Raw genomic sequence first — 22454 nt, forward strand, 5'->3', positions numbered from 1 at the left:
AAATCATTAATTCCATGTATTCTGTCTATATTTATTTATCAGGTAGTAAACAGTGAGCATAAGTGCTGTGATATTTGCTGATTGGACATGTCAGTTGTATTGGCTTTTGTCCTGATCAAGCTCTCCATTCAATTATATTTTTGATTCGATGTGGGAATCTTTTAAACAGGTTGCCTGTAAAGCTGTATAGTGTATTTTTATTATGCAAATTTATCCTGTACAGACTATGCAAATGAGCAAAAGAAGCGAATCAGGGACATTTTCACTCATTTACTGAAAAAGTGGCATATATTTACGAAATCCATTGTGGTATTTTGGATCATTGAAATAAATATTAATATGTATTTTGAATATATATTTAATTGTTTTATACAGCTCTGGATTATTATATAGTTTTCAAATGAATGAGACACACATGCCTCCTTTTCATTCTCAGTTTTAAGCAGTTCTGTGCCAGAGCAGCTGGATAATCATTTTCAGTCGCTCTCCTTTTCAGTTGTGCACACTATTGAAGGTTTAATTTCTCTGTTTACCAATTCAATGAATTAACCTCTCCTCAGAGATGCTTGGTGAAAAGGTATTGCAAACCGAGCGATGTTTATCAATGCACCATTTGCTTTTCAATCATCTCTGAAAAAGTCAAACAATAAAGCTGTCAGTCAAGTATAGCTTAAGCATGGGAGTAGCTTGCAGATGCTACCGGTAAAGAGAGTGGTTTTAAAAAATAAACAACCTACACAGAAATTCAGAGGAGGGAGCTTTATTGAAATATGCCTAGTGACTTTGAATATCGGAGGTGGCATGGTCTAATAAGTTGTCTTGGGTCTGGGACTTGAAATGGCTCCCTAAATTCACCCAAGTTTGTCACATGAGCCTGAACGTCTCATTTTGCGCTCATTCCAATGTCTCCCTGCATTGCATTGGTGGGATCCATGACTTTTTGCCTGCTGTCCCCCAAACCTCAGGAATCCCAAGTATTTTATTTTCCCTTTGCCTCAAATCAATTCCAGACACCGCAGTTTCCTGCTCCCCGGATCCTCAGAGACGAGGCTGTCTGAAAACCCTGACTAGTCCTCCATTTTCCAGGAAATGAAAAGGTTTGGGAATGAGAGGCTTTGGCAGGGCCTCACCATTCACCTCTTTGTAATGTAGCTGCTAAAAGAAAAACATGCAAGCACATCTACCACAGTGACAAGAATATTCTGCGGCCTTGTGCGTGAGACAAAAAAGAAGACACGGGGCCTTTATTAGCCTTGTACATTTTAATAATGGATGAAGTGTCTTGCGGGTGATTGAAGCTCTGAGGAGATGCAGCTGTCTTTAGTCAGTGTATTTTATAACCTAGTCATTAGTATTCTTGGATATACAGTGAAGCTATGAAGTGCTTATTGGAATAGCATAATAACTGAAGGCATAATTAGGATGTTATTGATGTGTAAAGAGGGGGAAAAGAAGAAAGGAACAATTATCTTTAATAATTAGAAACCATGTTAAATGACATACAAGAAGTCAAGTGAGAGGCTATAGAACTTAGGAATCATCATTCATGGCTGAATATTTTAAAGTCAGTCATGCATGCCAGTCATGCATAGACCTCAATGACTCCATTTCATACTGTTATGTATGCATCCTTGAACTGATTATCTGTCGTCTTTATGTTTATTTGTTCTCCTTTTCCTTGATAATTTCTCGAATATTATTCTTGTATTGCTTTCCGTTTCCATGCCATCATCTACAATATATGCAAGAGGAAATAAATCATATTTTCCTCAATATAAGCATCTATTCATGAAAATTAACAGTCTGTATTGTAGTGCTGTATTCCTTTTTTTTTATCATTATTTAATTTGGGCCAGGAAAAGCAAAGGCTGGCTGGGAGTATTTTACAAATTGATATTAATATGCCTGTATTTGTGCTTGCATGAATAAACAGAAGGATAATGTGTTAGCGGAGATGAATAATGAGAGGAATTATCATTATACCAGGCATGTGCAAAAGCTGATTTGTGTGGTTAATAATTATGGCTAAAGCCATAATGAGTTTTAATGATTTGGTTGAGCGACTCAAACACACGTCCGCACCAAATGTAGGTCCACCTGCGTCCACACCAATGACCCTTACACTGTTTGTTAGAAATTGTTTGTTATCACGACATTCTGTTTTGTTTCAACTGTTTGGCGGAAGTTGATGTTCTATTGGAAATAAATACGTCTCGTAGAGTGGATAATCAAGGTATGCGGGGAATACAAGGCACACACTGTTGCCTTTAGGCGTCTAACCTTCATGTTGTTCTAGGTAATATAAGTAGAGTGCTGAGCCTTTGTTTGCCCTAGTAAGGCGATACTCAGTTCACTTCTCCAAGGGCACGTGCTGCAGAACAGACAGTGGCGGAGCCTTGGGCTCTTCTGAAATAACATCATGAGAAAGTGTAAGGACGTTCAACTCTGTAGTCAGAGTTGCAAGACTCCACCACCGTTGCTTCAAGAAGCAGTTAGCAATTGCGGTTTTCCACTAACATGCAGCAGCATCAACATCACAAAAGACAGCAAAAGCAAAGGCAGAACGTTTTCCATCACGTTCCCTCACCTCAATAACTAAGAACCCATAGCCACAACTGTTAGCATATTCATAATCCAGACCTCTCAGAGGAAGTGCGGGAGGCAGGAAAGGAGAAAAAGGCATGAACATTAGTCACCTTTTTAGAATACAAATCAGCCCTTTAGCCGTGCACTGCGGTGAGGCAGGCTGAGGGATTTTTGTTTGCGAAACACCTCCACCGATTAGTCTCTGTAATTGAACGGCAATTAAGAGTCAGGTTTCGCCCTGTGAGCACAATCGCTGACCAGGGGAAGTACTGCTGGGTAATGAGAAACCAAAAAGCTCTTTTCTCCGTGACAGCATCGGGAAAGGCTTTGATGGCAGAACTTTGAAGTGAATAGATACGCATCTCAATTCCCAGGTCCATCACGAGCACATGTAGTGTTTAGAGGTTATGACTTCCTGTTACATTGCCACTTTTTAAAAGCCTGCTATTTTCTATGCCTCAAATAGAAATGAGCCATTTGAAAGAAAATCTTTTTATTTCCGACTTTTGTTCTCAGAATTAGGGTAGAAAGTACTAAAAGTTTTGACCTTCATCACACTTTTTTTTAGGGCGAGACCAGCACTGCAATGTGAATGTTTGAACGTCACTCTGAGCTCCTTAAAATTGCACATTGCCGGTGCTAAACACTTGACCCGGTTTGCTTATATGAGAGCTCTCTATGATGTAGCGCCATTCAGATATTTGCGTCTTGAGAGTGGATTTCTGAGTGCCTGAGGAAAATGTGAGGATGGAGGAGTAGAATGAGAGAGGAGCAACCTTCACATAAGTTCAAAAGTCATACTGGCTTTGAAAATACAAAGCTAGAAGGAAGCTCTCACTGTCTGTGGTGAAACAAAAAAGATGACTCTTAAAGATGACGTGTAATTGTTCCAATATTTATAAAAATAAATAATAATAGAAAAAATTCCAGCGAAATATCAAGAGACAACTCTACCGGCCAAAAAGGTCCATTGTCTATTGTCAATATAGCAGTGTATGTAGCACAACTCACATAGAAGTCACTTTCAAACCAAACAGTTTTATGTTGGTCAGTGTGGCAAATTCCCCTGACCAACTTCAAACCATTTTGAAATCCATGGAGGTAAATCGTTCTCCCCCACGCAAATATGTATTGTGTGGATTCCCATTGAAATGACTGAATTTTGCCTGCATTCATTTGTCAAAAATCTATAAATGTGACCGCACCTTAAGTCAGCCATTTGTAGGTTGACCAGAGACACAAGTCTTGGTCTGGACAATCTTTTTGTACTGTCATTATTTTGTGATGTTAATTATGCATAGTGCTGTTGCTTGAGCCATTAGGCATGCCTGATTTCTCCATCAAACCTAAAATGCACTATTATAAACGCTGTGATTCATTAGATTCAATGGAGGTGAAAAGTGCAATTATCTCTGTTTATGCAGGCTGAAGTCTGAGGTACAGCACTATTATACAGATTCCAGCCATGCAGTGGGGTCTGCTGTATCCATTAGGGTGGTAGGATGATGTGGTAAAAAAAATAAGGGGAAAAAAAAACAGGCTACTTTCTATAGATGCTGTTAAAATTCCTCCTCTTAATATACACCAGGGTAGGTAGCATGCACCCAGGGCTCTTCAATACATCTTCAAAGCCAGCCACCAAACAGGCAGGCAGTACTTGAGATATCTTTCAGGAAGCTCTTGCAAATATATATAGAATATACTGAAATGTACAGTCAAACATGGTTTTAAAAGACCAATCTTAACAGACCACAAAAACCAGTGACATTAGCGAAAGCACTGTTGGATAATGTTATATGAAACGCCATGTAGTGTATACTTTTGAGCAACAGGTGATATGTTGTATAAATGTATGAGTGATACAGTATTGGGACATATTCTGTTTACAGTAAAAAATGGCAGCTATGGTTGCTAGACATTCACTGTAAACAATACAGTGACAATGCTTAAGGTATTATGGGATGTCTATAATTGCATATAAACTTGCAGATAACAGGTTTTTACTGTAGCATTTTTGACAGTTTTTATTTATTTATTTTTATTGCAAACAATGTTTACAGTGTATTGTCACTGTCTTGTAAGTCTTGGTAAAAGTGCCAGAGAGTGCCTGTCTTAAAAAGAGAAATGTGCTAGAATATAGGCTTACAGCAAAGCTGTTCATCCCATAATACATAAATGGAGTCATGTAGATTTAACCATGATTAATGTGTAGGATGAAGTGCATAGCCAAATAAATAAACGCACAAGATTAGTGTTTAAAAAAAACAGTAAAATACAACAACAGCACAGTATGGTACACATAGGATACTTTATCTAGAACATAATTTACACAATCTTACTGTCAACCATGATGGGAAATTGCTACACAGCATCTTCATTCATATTTCATATTTATTTCACTTTGCCAGCTAAATAGCAATCTAAACAAAGATAATAGAAAAATAAAATAAAAGAAAGGGAATATCTGGATGTTTAGCACAAAAGCCACTTAAGTTTAATATCTAAGGTATGAGTGTGAACATGATACATACTACAAAAACATTGAGAGTAGCTGCTGATGATACAAGCAGAGAATAGCATACTGAGATGAATAATCTTTATTGCTACACACCACATCTATCCATGTGTGCTTCTTCACGGCCTTACAACATGAGTGCTACTGCGAGTTAAAGTGAGTGAAAAACAATGAGTGAAAAATTGAGTAGATCTGACCACACCATTTTCACATTAGTGTTTACTCTCAAGCCACTTTTCATTAGATACTACATTTGTGGTTGAAGATCCAGAGTAGCAGAGTGTGCTCGCAGCTGAATTGCTGTAATTTACTGCTTTCGTTTAGCGATATCTACTAAAATTCAGAAACCAACAGGGTAAGTGGCTGTTATCTGAAAATACAGTGCAACGAACAGAATAACTTTCTCTCAGGTCTCAGTCTGCCACTAAACTATATAGCTTTACTTCTGTTTGATTTCAAGTGTCATTCCGTAACCCTTCCTCTCTTGCTCTCCGTTTCCTATTCTTGATCCTTCCGCTGTGAGAAAATATGATAGGAAATTAGATTCTTCTCAGGCTTCTGAATGCTTGCAATAGGCCATGACAGAGCTTCTGGATCCAGTTTGACATTTCTCCTAAGAATTTGAAATCTATTCATCCATCCATTCATCCGTTTATTTGTTTTATATCTTTATACTGGTTGGGCCAAAGGATCACTTCCAGTGCCTTTCAGATTCTGCAGTTGCTTCATTTCATCCCAAGGCTCTTACAGTGGTAACTGAGTACATAACTCTGCAGTTTGATTGAGGTCTTGGTATTTTATAGTGCAGAATTTTAAATTTAGTTTAAGGCATGTGCAACATATTCCACTGAATATATCCCACTAAACTAGTAATTATAGGCTGTGAGGCAGAGCGATCATTTGTGGTTGCAAAACACGGAGGCATTTTCTTTCCTTGCCCTCCATTAAGCGTAACGGTACACGCTAGCAGTTTCTTAGTTTTTGTTCCAGAGTAAAACTAAAACTGCTCTTAAAATACAATATCTGCATTTTATTTCCTTCGTCAAATATGTTTTAAGATGCTAGAACTTTAATCCCTTCAACAGAGATACAATTCTGGTCGATAAGAGTGCTTGATAAATAACGGTATCACTTTAACAGATGGTACAGACACTGCAGGGTTGGTGAATCACTTACAATATTTAAATGACTCTACAATTCAATTCAACAAATATTTATTTTGGTCCTCACAGATAATTTTCCATAATAAAGACAAAAATATACATAATTACCGAAAAATGTGTAGGCTGAACCTACTTGGTTTGTTATACAAAAGTTTCAGTCAAGGCACGAATAACTCACTCTAGGGTTAAGACCATTTACTGTAATTTCTCAATGCTTTTTTTAAATATAAATCATCAATTTGGTGCTTGAGACAAAGAGCATGCACCCCTGATGAATAAGAAAAGGCTGAGAACTATTCTTAGAGGAATGTTGTAGGTAAGACAGTGGAGTGAGAGACAGAGCAGGGAACTCTTGACATTTAATCGACAAGATAGCTTCATCACATGGGAAATCAATACCAAAAATGTTTGTATTGATACGAGTAAATTGAACACTACTTACCATTAATATGACTTCTGGTAATGCATTGTTTAAGTGAGTTGTTTGTCAAGTCAAGTCATCACCTTCATTTATATAGCGCTTTTTACAATACAGATTGTTTAAAAGCAGCTTTTATTTGATAATAGAAAATGAATGCTATAATTATTGTTTTGGCTGTACACCAGCTCTAGAAAAAAGTAATTGTCTAGCTTAAGTAAGTTTTTGATTGATTCATTTCCGTTGTAAGTTATTAACTTAGTGGCCGTTTTCACGACACAGTTTTCAACTGAAAACAGAAAACTTTTAATGCGTTCTGGTGGTTCTTTGTAATTTGTATTCACATTAGATATTTTATGATAAGCAATTCAGTTGCAAATGAGGCAAACCACAGATTCAGATCAGAGACTGGCAGTGACGCTTTAATTTGAGCAGAATTTCACTGAGAACATTGTTAAACCCCAACATACATGTTTGCCGGTGTTTTTTTGCAGCACAGAGAAAATCATCAAAATCAAAGATTAAGTAAATCACTGGGCAGAAAATGTCTTTTTAGGAGAAATCCCCCATTTAGGGGATTTGTTTTATTTACACCTGGCAACCCCAAGCAGGAAAGATAGTGGAGGCTTGTGTCGTTACCAATGCAAAATAACGGAAATGTCATAAAAAAAATAAAAATAAAAAAAAACTGTTCAGGACAAATAATCACCAGGGCAAATGAAATATCGCAACGATTATTTTTAATTAATCGAGAGAAGCAATCGTTATCATGATTAAAATAATGATTAATCGTGCTTACATTGCAAAACCAATCGGTAATCATTATCAAAACGTATAGTCATAATGATTTTACATTTTATTTTACTTAATACATTTTAATGAATGTAATTAATAATAAATATTTCACAATATTTTTGACTGTATTTTTGATAAAATAAATGCTGCCTTGGAGAGCATAAGAGCCTTTTTTTCAGAAATGTATATAAAATATTACTGCCCCAAACGTCCTATAGCCTGTAAAAGCACCCCAACTAACAGAGCATTTTGACATTTTGGTGGCCTGTCAATAATGAAAGGATCGAATAGAATGTCTTCTTTCTCTATCACCGCCAATTTACAGCTAAAACTAAGAAGAGCGTGAAGCAATATCATGTAATCATTATAGGCCCTGACAGTGTGGAAGTCGGCCTGAGTTAAAGCATTCACTTCCCAAGTTCTCTGCTGGATGCTCTTTATTTGGGAAATATTTAGAGCTTTACTTTGTAGACTAGTGATTGGTTGGGTTTAGTCTTCTGTCTCGCTTATCTGCCCCTCTGGTGCCTTTCACACTCTCACAAACCCCTCCTCCATAGGTATGGATTTGACTTACTGTGATTAAGGTAAGGATGGTGCAGCGTGTGTGTGTGTGTGCGTGTGTGTGGGTGCAGCGGGCCACCGTGACTGTTGTTGTCAGAGCTGAAGGTTGTTAGCGGCTCAGTGAATGAGAAAATACCCAACGGGCCTCACTCCCATACCATGTCCTCCTACACCCAGACAGAGAGCGATGAACGGACTTTATGGGATTTCACCCAACACCTCAAGTGGTTAATTACGGGATGTGTAACATGACAAGTGTTTTAAAACATGACAAGACCCTCTGCTTTAAAAATAAATATAATTATTCTGGCACCATTCTTTCCTTTTTTATCAACACTTGAATCTAGGTAAGTTTCATTAAAAAAAAAAACATTTTGAGCAAAAAATATTTTGGTAGCCTTCTTTCAGAAGGTGCCTAATAGCGCTCCCTACCATATAACAGTATAAACGCAGAAAGCTGGATATTTCCAACAATGTTTTCACAAATGACGGAAATTTCCTTCAATGGCGGGGAAAAAGTTGATATGTCCTTACTAAATAAAAGTATTAATATCCTTTAAAAAAATCTTACTGACCTTTGAATTGTATAGAGAGGGAGTTTTATTTCATTCTAATCACCCTCACTTTGTGTAGTTCATTTATTTAACAGAAAGTTATTTTTTTATTACATTTTCATATAAACAGCCATGAGACCTGCAGTGCCGTGTGGTTTATATTCTGAAACATAGAGAATAGCTTACCGCAACAATGGTTTGCCTGTAGACCGCTGGCTGCGTAATGTCTAATTGAATAGGCGCAAATGGGCTTACAACCTCTGATGCTTAATTAGTGCAGGGTACACTGTTACAAAATGAATGAATACATTTCAACACAGTCAATTTAACTTGATTCCAGTGTGGTCTGAAAAAAAGTAATCATGTTGTATATACAGTGGGCTACTGAAGTCTGAGAGGATTTTTCTTCTAATTTAATGAATTGTTTAATGAATTGTTTATGCTTACAATATTATTTGTATATTGTAAGCATAACAATTTGAGCTAAAAGTTTAAATGAAATACTAACATGACTTTCAGATTGGCTTTGTATTTGATTTGTCCCCTTTTGCTTTTATGGAGCTCGAGTGCTTCTCCCATTAACTTCTCAGGTGTGTTTGTAAAACCTATAATGATCATGTTCTCCAGCATGATTCAAGCCAAAGAGCATCCTGTGCTTCAATAGAAGCAATGGTCATCTGACCTTTAAAAAGAATGCCATTTCATCAATGACACAAATTGTCTTATTTGATTAGCGATCTAGAAATTGTATGTCTTTAATTGTTTTAATATCCTTAAATGTTCTGTTTATTTCCATGTTTGAATTACTTTTTATTTAGACAATATATATATTTTAGGGTATATTTATACTCCCTCATTTGACCAATGATTTATTTTCTCTTTTTTTGTTTCAGAATCATAGAGGGATAAATGATAAGTAAAAAAAGAGAGGCGAAGTATGACTTTGTGATGCATTGCAGCGTGGGAAGTCAAATCCAGTGAGGACTCATCCTTTCCCCCTGAACCCCTTAAGAGACCACACCATCCAGGGGACACCGTTTCAAGGATTCTCTCTGGACCCTGATACCCACAGGAGGGGTGTGAACAGGAAGGCCCAGAGGAAGTGGACAGTGTGGGCAGGATGTGGGAGGGATTGAGACTGCATGTGTTCTTCTTGTGTTTGGGGGCTGCACTATGGAGCGCTGCAGCAACGTACAGGGGCTCGGGTCCACGGGAGCGCGGCCACCGCCGTCATCTCTCTTTGCACAGACACAGGGAGAGAGGCAAAGAAGGTCAGGTGCTTCACCGCTCCAAACGAGGATGGGTCTGGAACCAGTTCTTTGTCATTGAGGAGTACACAGGACCAGATCCGGTCTTAGTAGGTCGGGTAAGTAAAGAAGCAGCTTCTACATCCATTTCTTCTCTTCCTGTTCCCTGTTCCCTGTTCCCTGTTCCCCATTCTCCATCTCCCTCCCTCTTTTTTCTCTTAAGGTTATGCTGTGAATGAAAGTCATTGGGGTTTTCATTACAGACAGAGTCCTTGCAATATCCTCCATTTGTTCCACAAAAGCAATCAGTGGCCCACTTGATTAAAGGTTATAAATTGGATTTCCTTTTTAATAACGGTGCAGTCCCCTATGGTTCTTGCATAGGGGAAATGGACGATTTATGGGCCTGCTGGATAGTTACATGGCAAACCTTCAGCACGTTGGCCTTTAAATTCCCACCTGAACCCAACTGGAGGTTTAGACTTATTGAGTGGGGATGTTCTGTGTCAGGAGTTTAATTTAATTTTAACCAGCATAATCAACATGCCTTGATTTGCATCAGCTATATATGATACTGTATGAGTGCAACTTCTAAACATCACAAACACATGGTTCGTTCTCATTTTAATATGAAACAAGCTTTCATAGGTCGCTGAAGACCAGCCAAAATGTTGTCTACCTCGAGTCAGCATTCCTGTTTGACCTGCTCGTTGTTGTTGAAAACCTCTCTTTCTCTCCCTCCAGCTTCATTCGGATGTAGATTCAGGAATTGGAAACATTAAATACATCCTTTCAGGGGAGGGGGCAGGCACTATTTTTGTCATTGATGACAAAACGGGCAACATTCACGCCACAAAGACTCTGGACAGAGAAGAACAGGCCCAGTACACACTGACCGCCCAGGCTGTAGATCGAGACACCAACAAACCCCTAGAGCCTCCCTCAGAGTTCATTGTCAAGGTGCAGGACATCAACGACAATCCTCCAGAGTTCCTTCACGGCCCTTACTATGCGCAAGTGGCTGAGATGTCCAATGTTGGTGAGTGCGAGCCTCTGGAAAAGCATATTTGTCAGCTTCTTCTCTTTCTCTATGAGCCCATGCCTGACAGCTTGTTCCTCATGCATTATTCAAAAGAGCTGAAATCTGACTCTCAGAAAGTGAGTCGGTAGCCTTGTTGCAACTGTTGTTTTGCGACTGCTGACTTGTCTGGGTGTGTGTGTGTGCCTGTATTTGTTTGTGTGCATGTGCTTGTGTGTTTACTGCATTTTCACTGTGCAATACATCATCAGTAATGCTCACCTGTCACAGGGTAACGATCTGTTACCCCAATACCCCCCGCTCACAGCTCACATCTCACATAATACAACTGGGAACCTCGAATGGCTAGTTTTGTCCAGGTCAATTCCTTATACTTTTAGACAAGTTGGTAAACATGCTGGGTAAATTAATTTTAGTATGTAAACAGAATCAGATTTCATGGACATTACCCGACTGATACAAAACCCGAGGCGACGGGTTGTATCATCTAGCTCACTCTTACTGTCTTTAAAAATGGTTATTCAAGCTCATATTTACAATCTGAGAAAGAGCAAAGTTGCAGAATCTCTTTTATCTTTGCTGCCTCAATGTTAGGTGTATCCCAGACTGTGAGATCTGTGCAACATCCACACGTATTGGATCCCTCTCATGGCTGATCGGTGATGTTCTTCCTCTTCAGGTACTTCAGTGATAAAGGTCACAGCTACGGACGCAGATGACCCCACATACGGCAACAGCGCCAGGCTGGTCTACAGCATCCTGCAGGGCCAACCTTATTTTTCTGTGGAGCCGCAGACAGGTACAGTCGTCAATAATGATATTTTCACTGGTTCAGTGTTAGTTCTGTGGAACCAGCCATGCATTCAAAAATGCATCATGTGCAATTTCAAGTCATGTTTGGCTTCAATTCAATTACCACGGTATGAGGATTGGGAATGAAGAGGGTAGTCCTTTCACGCTTCGCGAGAGCACCTTAGCTTTCTCTGAGCTAAATTAATTTGTGGTCACATTAGTCCTACAATGTCCCAGTGGTAGTGGAAACCCCTACAGCAGTCAGAGGAGATGGAACAGATGCTGCTAATAAACTAAAGCTGGATGTTTTTCTTGATTCTGTTCAGTGCGGTTCATCTGTGTGGTACTAACAAAGCCATCATACAACTATTTCACGTATATACCATTTGGACTATGGGGGAATGTTTTTGATACATGCTTTATGAGCCTCAATAATGAGCAAAATAGCCACATATTTTTCATGTCTGAAAGATGAATACATTTTTTTTTTTATCGTACAGCAGTATTCTGAAGTGTGAGGCCAAGGTCAGTTGCCCTACTGGATAAAAGCTGACTGTGTATAACGTGTACATAAGTAGGGGAAGATGCCCCCATTAAGAACTATGCATTTACTGCTAATTGTAATACATTTACAGATTAAATTAGCTTACAGTATACTGATGTATTGATATTGATTTTACAGTATATTAAGGAAAATACATATCAAATAAATGTGACATTTTTTTTGCTACTGAATTAGCAAACGATTTAAAAATTATTTTAAAAAGTTGTCATTAATATGAAATCAGTTATTCTATGCAAATATATGCATTTTGACTGATTAGTTGAATAATTGAATAGTGACAGTAAAATCAAATAACAGAATACAATCATGCATCTGAATTTAACTTTTGCATGAAGTCAATAATCTATGATTTTAGACTGCATGATTCCTCTCAATTAGCCTATTGGTTATAATGAATAATGAAAATGTTTGAAATGTAATTCATTAATTTCTGAGGGGGACATCTAACTTTAAGGGTTTTCTAATTACTACTGCAACTAAAAAACTGTTTAGATGGAATACATTTCACAAATGTTGATGAAAAGTCAAGTCGAGTAAATGAGATTGTGTGACACCTGTGAACCAAGAGCACAAATGAATGGTCTGAACATCTTACTCAATTTTGATCTATGCCTGTATGTGTGTATAGGAATCATTCGAACAGCTCTTCCCAACATGGACAGGGAGGCCAGGCAGGAATACGATGTCGTCATCCAGGCCAAGGACATGGGTGGACACATGGGCGGTCTGTCAGGAACCACTCAGGTTAAAATCACCCTGACTGATGTCAATGACAACCCTCCAAAGTTCGCTCAGGGTGAGATAATTTATTCTTCCAGCTGTGAATGTTCTCTCCTTCTTTGTCTTTCTCTCTTTCCCTATCTCTATCTCTCCTCCATCCATCATTTTTTGTCCCCCTCTATCCTTGTCAGATTTTATTATAGTCACTGTGGCCATGCCTTGCTCTTTGGCTGGCTACACACAACATTACTCTGACCTCTGCTATGCATGCACCCAGGGAGGAGAGTTTGCTTTTAGCCAGTGTACAGCTCTTTCTTTTCCACACTTCAATCCTCAAACCACATATTAACATTGACAAGCCCTGAGGGACCAAGCCAGAATTTGCTAATATGAGCTACAGATGTTAACATGAAAATATCACAACTTAATTATTCAAATGTTCTTTAAACGTTCAGCACGAGCACAGTGACATCAAGTCTCTCAAGCGTGAAAGGCTGGATGAAATATTTACCGTGTTTGCGTACACCGAAGAGAGTGGGAACGCGCTCGTGTGAGCTTGCGCTCATGCATTGCCAATGTGACATTAAACTGCACACTAAGCACATAGATTTTATCTGTCTTTTTGTTCTAGAAATCGGCCCTATAAATCTCCTTCTAGCTTTCGCTTTTTTGTGTGCTCTGAGCCTCAGGCTCAGTAGCAAAGGGCCTTCAAGCTTTTCCCTGACTTAAGCAGAATGCAGCATGGTCCCAGTGCTCCAGCTCCTACATAAGCCCTGTTTTTGGTGCTGGTAGAAACCGTTATTCATGGACCAAAATAAACTGTGCATTGCAAGGTTATTGCCCACAATGAGTAGCTTAGGCCAGCAGATCCTTAAATCTACCTCACCGATAGTTTGGAGCCAACTGCAAAATGGAACATTTCAGGAGCAAGATAGATTTTTTTAATGTAGACAGGAGTTTGGCTCAGAGCGCAGGTGAGAATCTGAGCTTCAGATATGTAATGTGGTTCTGGTTGCCCCGAAAATGAAGCTTGAGCAGTCGGCTGTCTCTTTTTAGGCTCGATATTGATTTCCAGAGTTGTTTGCCCTATCCGAAACAGACTTTGACACATGACTCACTACAAACTTAGCTTCCGAAAAACGTGTAGATGAAAATGCTCCCTTTCTTTTTTTGTCTGTCGAGGGTCTGATTGAAAAAACAGACCTTCTTGCACGCCCTGGCCTTTTTTTCACGTGGACTTCCTCCCCATGTGGGAGTTATTTTTGTAAATGCAGCTGAAGCCTTTGGCTCTCAGCAGACAGGGAGTGGAGCCATATGGTCTTTCTGTGAGCTCCAGCCTCAGGCAGGTGTCTGTTATAGTCTTCATACACCCACCCACATACACGTACAGGCTCACTCGAGCACACAAATATAAATTTCACACATGCACTTGTGTTCTCACCAGCTAAGAGCTCACAGGTGCCAGGCAGCTAGCTGAAGGTAGCACCGGTATCATGCAGCGAACTGACTCTCCATTCCCGGGTGGGCAGTGTGATCAGGATTTTTCTTGCCTGGGATATTATAAATCATATTACCTTCTACTCTTCCTTTCCTGGGAGCTCCTGGGACTCACTCTCCTACTTTACAGGTGTTTATGCCATGGCGGTCTCAGAGGACAAGGTTCCCGGGGAGGAGGTGGGCCGACTGAAGGCCAGAGATCTTGATCTAAGGGAGAACGGACTGGTGGATTATCGCATCTTGGAGGGAGACGGCATGAACCTCTTCGAGATCACCAAGGACTCTGAGACCCAGGAGGCAGTCGTCAAACTAAAAAAGGTGAAGTGTGTAAGGAAGAAAAAGCGAGTGCCAAAGAAGTATGTTTGAATGCGACCTCTCGTTATGTAAGTGAGCTTGTGAATGGAAGCAAGTGTACGCCTGAGAAGGGGAGGGGTGTTCTTTTCAGATATCATCACTGTGAATTTTTGGCCATCCCTTAGTCTGTTCTCTTCTTGAGAAATTGTTTGCATTTAGCTTATTTGCTTATTCATATGTGTTCCTATTTGCATGGACGCTCATATATGCAAGGTTGTGTGTTCAGGTGTAGGACTACTGGTAAGCTAGAGTGATTTTTCACCATTTTCACTCTGTAAATGCAATGACATTGCCCATCCCTTCCCTATTATATCTGAGATGAGCATTGACTTTCATGGCTGCTTCTCTCTGTCCATGTGAGGGGAACTCATCTGGGCCGGGCTGCCTGGGTTATTCCTCCCCTGCTGTGAGGCCCTGGATTATGCAGACAATTACACAGCCACTCGGGTTAGACTGCCGCCCGTCCGTGCCCCCACCTCCTGTGGATGAGGCAAATTCCCACATCGCCTTGAGGAGCCTGCTCACCACCAACCAGCTTTAGCCTGAGAGCCAAAGAGACCCAGTCTGCAGCCGTACCACTGCCACCTGCTGGTGATCTTTTACCCTTCACCCCACAGCTTGAGATCTGTAATGATCATCCACAAAATGATCGTCAGAAAGGGAAGCATATTGATGAAGAATTATTGCTGTTTGTGCTGTGTTTATCTGGTGAAGCATCAGAATATTGTGGATGTTGTTTGTGTAAAGGAGGTTTGTATGGTGAACGATTGGGGCATTGTGTCAGCCTCGCTTGTTTTTGGGTTTTTTTTTGTAAGCGTCATTGCCACAGCAGTGCATTTTCAGATCGCAGAGAAGGGTATAAGGAGGGGATGAATCAGGACTAAGGGTGAGAGAACAGACAATACGGCATGCCAACAACAATCAGCTTGATGCAACGCTGCTTCACTCAATAACACAATGCCTCGCTGATACACCTCTTGGGAAATCATCACCTTTTGCTCTTCAAAGCATGTTGAAAATTAAAGTCGAAATTACTGACGGAATTGCCAGGGTTTTAATCAAGTATTCTGTTTCAACTGCGGGCAGGCGACGCAGGCTGAATATTAAGCAGAGACGTAGCATTATTGTGAATATTATCTGCTTCTGATTAGGTTCAGTCGGGAGTTATTAGGTGCCAAATAAAGGATTGTAGTAGGGGGAAAGAGAGAGAATAGGGACCACTGATAAATGGAGAATAGTTTCCAACCTGTTGGAGGAAAGAACTGGGTCATAGTTGTTTCAGCGTTGGCAGCTCCATTAAAGAGATCCAAAGAAAAGAAAAAGGGAGAGAAGAGAATGAGGAAGCTAGAAAAACAATTTTTAACCAATCAACACAGCTAGCTGGCATGTGTATGTGTAAGTGTGTGTTTGAGTTGATATGTACCCTTTATGTGTAATTCTCACTTGGTAATTTGTGGCCGAGAGGTGTGACGGGTTAGACAGGCTGATCAGAACACAGGCAGACGTGTGAAAACTGCCGATGCAAGAGGACACAGGCAGATCAAATGATTGGCTGCATTTGAGCACAGTTGTTTGTTAAATGTTTTTTGTATTTGCATACACTTAAATGGCATGAGAGTTGTGCCAGTGGATAATTTTGGAAAAGTGCAATCTGTAACTGAAATACGTTTGCAAGAGCCTTGATATATTTTTTTCTCATATGAGCTTTTTTGTGGAGTCTCCTTCCCAAATGTATAACAACAGTGCCCTCTAGTCTGTGTCTTTTTGTTTGCCCCTTTTTTAAATCTGGTTAGATGTATGCCAGTGTTTCTTTATTTTCTAAATAATTTCTGTTGATTTATTGATAATCTATTAATGGTTATTTATTTGCTCAAACTTATTTATCTAGTAATTCCCCTTTGGTTCTCCATATAGTCCAGAATCTATTGACACAAAGGTCATTTTCCTCTTCAAAGATGTACAGTGATTCCTGAATAATTTGTTTTGCTATTGACAGCCTCTCTCAAATTGAATAACCAAATTGTGTCCTGACCTCTTGTTTTCAGCCTGTGGACTTTGAGACAAAGCGATCGTACACACTGAAGGTAGAAGCTTCCAACCCACATTTGGATACCCGTTTCATCGCCTGGGGTCCATACAAAGATACTACCATTGTGAAAATATCAGTAGAAGATGCAGACGAGCCCCCGACCTTCATGTCTCCCGGCTACAACTTTGAGGTGGAGGAGAACGCCCCAGCAGGCACTCCGGTTGGCCGTGTGCATGCCAAAGACACCGACATCATGAACAACCCCATCAGGTAGCACCTGCTTCCTGTAAAAAAATAATAATAATCATATTACTTTTGCTTTGCCTGTTTTTTGTCAGTACAGAAGTATGATTAGTGCTACGTGTTTGATGACAGTCAGTAAGGTTTTGTACTGTTCTGAGAATCTTGATTTATTAGACAAAATTCAAAGAGAGACTGAGAAAAAAAAATATATAGAGAGAGAGAGACAAACCCCCCAAAAAAAAGTTTTCACATTTTATTTTTTTCTCTTTCATCCCAGATATATGATCCCACGCTACACAGACTTGGAAGAGTTTTTCACCATTAATCCAGAGGACGGCATTATTAAGACCACAAGGCCCTTAGATCGGGAAGCACAGGCTTGGCACAATATCTCTGTCAGTGCTACAGAGATTGGTAGGTCACTCATCTCTTTTCCGGGCTTTTAAATAACAGAGCAGCCGTGCATGTTTCTCATTTTTTTCCTAACCAAGCACTCCAGCTCTCCCTCCACCCTGCTCTTATGTGGTTGTAGTGTCGCCAGGCCTCCTGCATGATTTCAGAAGAGACAGCCACAGATTACCTCTTCAAACTTCAAATGATACCCTCAGTTCAGTGAACAGAGTGTAATTGGCCATACATGTTATATATTTATTTTTGTGTGTATGTGATTTCCTTGAGGTGCTGTTAGTGTTTGTTTCTGGTTGAATTCAAGGTTTCTGACTGATACATTTTCCTTTTCTTTCCACTGTCTTTGATGATTTCAACCATCAAAAAAGAAAAAGAAAAAATATATATATAAAAAACTACATTGAAAACATTATTTTTGTTATGTGGAAGACTCTTGTCTCTGAAAGCATGATATCAAGGCATTCACTAAACCTGATAATTTCAGATAGGAGCTGTGAGTGAAGCACACTTCAGTCTTTTTTAGTCTTTTCACTCATGTCCTTACACTAAAGGCTAATTTATATTTATACAGCACACTGATTATAGATATATTTTTTGTTTTATTTCTGTTGTTGTTCCAGGCGGCCATCACCAAGATGCAAAAGTACGAGTCAATATCAAAGTCAAAGATATGAATGACAATGCTCCAGAATTTGCCACTCAAAACGAAGTGCTTGTCTGTGAGAATGTCAGCCCTGGAAAGGTAAGTAAACTAACTGTTTATACTTGAGAACCAATTAAATATTTGTAGGGCTAATTAAATAAACAACTAATTAAATCATCAGTAACACTTTACAGTAAGGTTGTAAAGGAACCAGCTTGGGTGTCCTTACCAGCTACCATGTTCCAAAACACAGCATGAGTTGGTCATGCTGGTTTTTCCAGTAGGGGAGAAAAGGAGTACCGTATTTTCCGGACTATAAGTCGCTCCGGAGTATAAGTCGCATCAGTCAAAAAATGCGTCATGAAGAGGGGAAAAAAAACGGTAACGCTTTAGATTACAGCACGGAAAGTACTGCGTAATTAACACGAATTTACAGCATAACTTTAGGTAATTATAGTGTACATATAATGAACTTACATGTAAGTATAAATTTATATACATGTATGTAAAGTTTGGGGAATAAAGGGGTACCAACCAGGAGAATTAAAAATATTTATACTGTAAGTATTATAACTAAAGGGTACTTATTCCACTGTTATTATACAACAATCTTTTTCTCTAAAAATTGCAGGGTACATATCTATGCATTTATACAGTTTTTTGTTTGTTTTTTATTACAACAGTGCAGATGTTTAAGTTTGGGCTTACATGTTTCAAGGCAAGTAAAGCTAAAACTATTAAAATTAAATTAAATACTGGGAAATATACTCTTGTTCCATGTAGTTACAGGGTAAATGGTGCTTGTTACTCTTTTGTTCCATGTAGTTACAGGGTAAGTGTGACATTGCGGGCCGTACATTAAAGTGGTGCTTGTTAGCCTCTTGTTCCATGTAGTTACAGGTTAAGTACAATGAAAATACATAAACAATCTAATATCACTGACTCTGAAACCTTTTTTGAAAAACAACTTATTACAGTTGGTCTGAAACGATAGTCTAGAGTTTAAAAAGTTTAAAATATTGTAATTTTTCTTACAAACACCTATTGTTTCACTTCAGAAGATATTGATACATCCATTGGGGTCGTATGGATTACTACAGTTATTGCAGTATATGCTGATTGATGCTCCAACTTTTAGGAACACGTGAGCTTGCATTATATGTATCCCCAGAGATGTATTTTTTATTTTTCTCAAAACCTTCATTTGTGTTAATCTGAAGAAGGAAAGTCGTATACATCTTGGATGGCATGATGGTAAAAGATGAGTAAATGGTGAGGACGTATTTCTGGGTGTACTGCATTTTCTATTAATACATAATACAGAATAGCAAGATACATGATTTCTTCTTCAGATTCATCAGTGGAAAGAAAGAAAAAGAAGATGAACAAAAGGAAGAAGCAAAGCAAGATAAAAAAGGGGGGACAAAACGTGCTACTTTCTGTCAAGAGTTTTGAAACTTATTGTTGATTTAAAAAAGCAGTTTTAAATGAAAAAGAAGTGTTGTAAATCTGTTTTTAATTAAGTTGTTTTAAAAACAAAGGGTTCCGAGTCAGTGATATTAGATTGTGTGTATGTATTTTTATTGTACTTACCCTGTAACCACATAGAACAAGAGGGTAACAAGCACCACTACACGAAACAAGAGTATCTTTCCCCAATGTTTAAGCAAAAGTTGCAATAGTTTGAGTCTTCAGTGCACTTTTGATTTAAAGATTACTGTATACATGCGTAGATATATACCCTGTAATTTTTAAAAAGCCTATACAGTATGTATCGGTGCACCATTATTACAAAAAGGTATGCAGTGTTCTTGCTAAATTGCTCCCAAATGTTAGATTTTTGTATCATAATAAGTACCCCCAGTTCTATAATACTTACAGTATATATATATATTTTTTTAATTATCCTGGTTGCTACCCCTTAATTCCCCAAACTTTACATATTGTTCCCTTATACTTACATGTAAGTACTTTATAGGTACACTTTAATTACAGAAAGTTACACTGTAAAATCGCTTTAATTACGCAGCACTTTCCAGGCTGTAATCTAAAGTGTTACCAAAAAAACATAGTCGCACTGGACTATAAGTCGCATTTATTTAGAAATGTATTTCACAAAATCCAAGACCAAGAACAGACATTTAATCTGGAAAGGCAAGTTATTCAGCTACACATTAGCACACAGAACAAAATGCTGAATAGGTGTCCGGTATGTTAACGTAACATATTAAAAGTTATTCAGCTACACACTAGCATAAAGAACATATATGGTACCTGGGAGGCTGAATAGGCTAAATTAATATAAGCCAGTGAGTCCAACAAGTTACCGGTAAGCAAGTTCACCAAGCTCCCATTCCACATGAATCCATTGAATTCTTCCTCGGTGTCGCTTCTGAACAACTCCACCAACTACTGTAGAGCGCCCTCTCGCGGCTGTAGACTGTAATGTTTTCTCTTAATTAATTATTTTCTTAATTCATTTTGATATATAAGTCGCACCTGACTATATGTCGCAGGACCAGCCAAACTATGAAAAAAAGTGTGACTTTTAGTCCGGAAAATACGGTATATGCTTTCTGTACGTAATAAAACAGAATTTTGTGACAAAAACATGGAAATAATTGGTCATTTTTATCTTATTGTTTACTATATTTATTTGCTCGGTCAGTGTCGTTGTAGGCTGTAAAGACCTTTGCAATAACTGAAATCATTTGATGAAGTGATTTTGAACTGTAATGCAGTCAAGAGCTGCCTGGAACTATAGCCGTGCGTTTCCCTAAAATTAATTGCACAACTTACAATGTTTGTTATCCAATCAGATTCAAGCATTCAGCACCCCCGTAGTTTAATATTAGTTACTGTAATGCATTTTTTTTTATTGATGTAATATTTTTACTTCGATATTGCATTAATGTTAACATACACATCTACACTACCATTCAAAGGGGGGTCATTACGTTTTTTTATATATATATATATATATATATAATAATACTTTTATTCAGCAAGGACAAATTAAACTGATCAAAAGTGATAGTAAAAACACCAAATCAGCATATTAGAATACTTTCTAAAGGTTAATGTGTCAATGAAGACTATAGTAATGGTTGTTGAAAATAAGTGTTAAATTATATTATATTATTATACATAAAGTGCAATAAACAATATTACAGTTTGTTTTACTGTATTTGTGATTGAATAAATTAAGTTTTCAGCATAAGTGACTTTTTTTCAAAATAATTAAACAATCTTACCGACAACAACACTTTTAAACAATAGTGTATAATCTTATTGTAAAGTGTTATCAGAAAATATTTTAGACTAGTGGTGAAGTTTTAGCTTAAATGCTATTGCTTAATGTAATTTATTTAAATGTACCGTATTAATGTGTACCTGTGAAATTTAAAACGGTCTTTAAATAGGTACAGAAACTGTTAATGAATTAGCTAATTCCTAAAAGAGGTCACAACTTCCATCAAAACTTTTAAATGAACACAACAAAAGATTAAATTGATGTCGAAATTTAATCAATGGCGTGTTCACTTTCCCTTTTTCGGGCAGTTGAAAGTTTGAGTGACTGACAGAAAAAAAAGGGAGAGAGAATGAAAGAGAGATAAAAGAGGCATACGTTTATTTAAAGGCATGCCCTGGTGATTTTAACCAATTTAACATGACCTGATTTGAACTCTCTGCTCCACAGCTCATTGAGACCGTTAGTGCTACGGATAAGGACGAAATGGCCCACCGCCAGCACTTCCACTTCAGCCTGGCCCCTGAGGTCGCTAACAACCACAGTTTCTCCCTCAAGGACAACAGAGGTGAGTGACACACAAAACACCCCATAATAGAATAATTTCCACTGAAGAACTGCTTCTTTCAAGCCAAGTACAATGCCTCAGGAAATACGCCAATTGAAACACAAAATATTTGAGTCTCTTTCCAATCCAAATGAGTTTATCCATGCGTAGGAGTGAGTGTGTGCAGTGTCGCCCAACCAACCTCGTGTTGATAATTAGGTCATGATGAGGTGGGCAAATTCTAGTCAACTTCCTCTCTTATTAATTATGGAGGCATCACTCTCATTTGAGCTTCTCCATCTGTGGATTGGAAACGTGGGTGAGGCCCAGCTGGTAGGCAGCCACATTTCTATGTGCTTATCAGGCATCCTGCTTTTTGCACCAAAAAGAAAAAAAACATCACCACCATTCTTTAGTCTAATAGTCTTTGCCCAAACAGGTAGATGCAGTTTTGAAGACCACATATAAGAGCCCTACCTACTGTAATGTGTGAGACTCAATGGCTGGTAAATGAGAAGCCTGAAGTTT

At 38.5% G+C, this 22454-nt stretch overlaps 1 protein-coding gene across 1 annotated transcript in view; it reads left to right on the forward strand.

The window, feature by feature from the left end:
* cdh11 (cadherin 11, type 2, OB-cadherin (osteoblast)) overlaps nt 1-22454 on the forward strand; it is a 54796-nt gene that overhangs the window by 25590 nt on the left and 6752 nt on the right. Inside the window, exons 2-10 of the mRNA XM_079605064.1 lie at nt 9486-9958; nt 10584-10878; nt 11558-11677; nt 12864-13031; nt 14583-14770; nt 16852-17105; nt 17356-17492; nt 18107-18228; nt 21830-21947. Of these exons, the coding sequence (XP_079461190.1) occupies nt 9713-9958; nt 10584-10878; nt 11558-11677; nt 12864-13031; nt 14583-14770; nt 16852-17105; nt 17356-17492; nt 18107-18228; nt 21830-21947 (1648 nt within the window). The 5' untranslated portion in view covers nt 9486-9712. The remainder of the gene's footprint in view (nt 1-9485; nt 9959-10583; nt 10879-11557; nt 11678-12863; nt 13032-14582; nt 14771-16851; nt 17106-17355; nt 17493-18106; nt 18229-21829; nt 21948-22454) is intronic.

The sequence above is a fragment of the Phoxinus phoxinus genome, assembly GCF_949152265.1.
Source record: "Phoxinus phoxinus genome assembly, chromosome: 2".
NCBI lineage: Eukaryota > Metazoa > Chordata > Actinopteri > Cypriniformes > Leuciscidae > Phoxinus > Phoxinus phoxinus.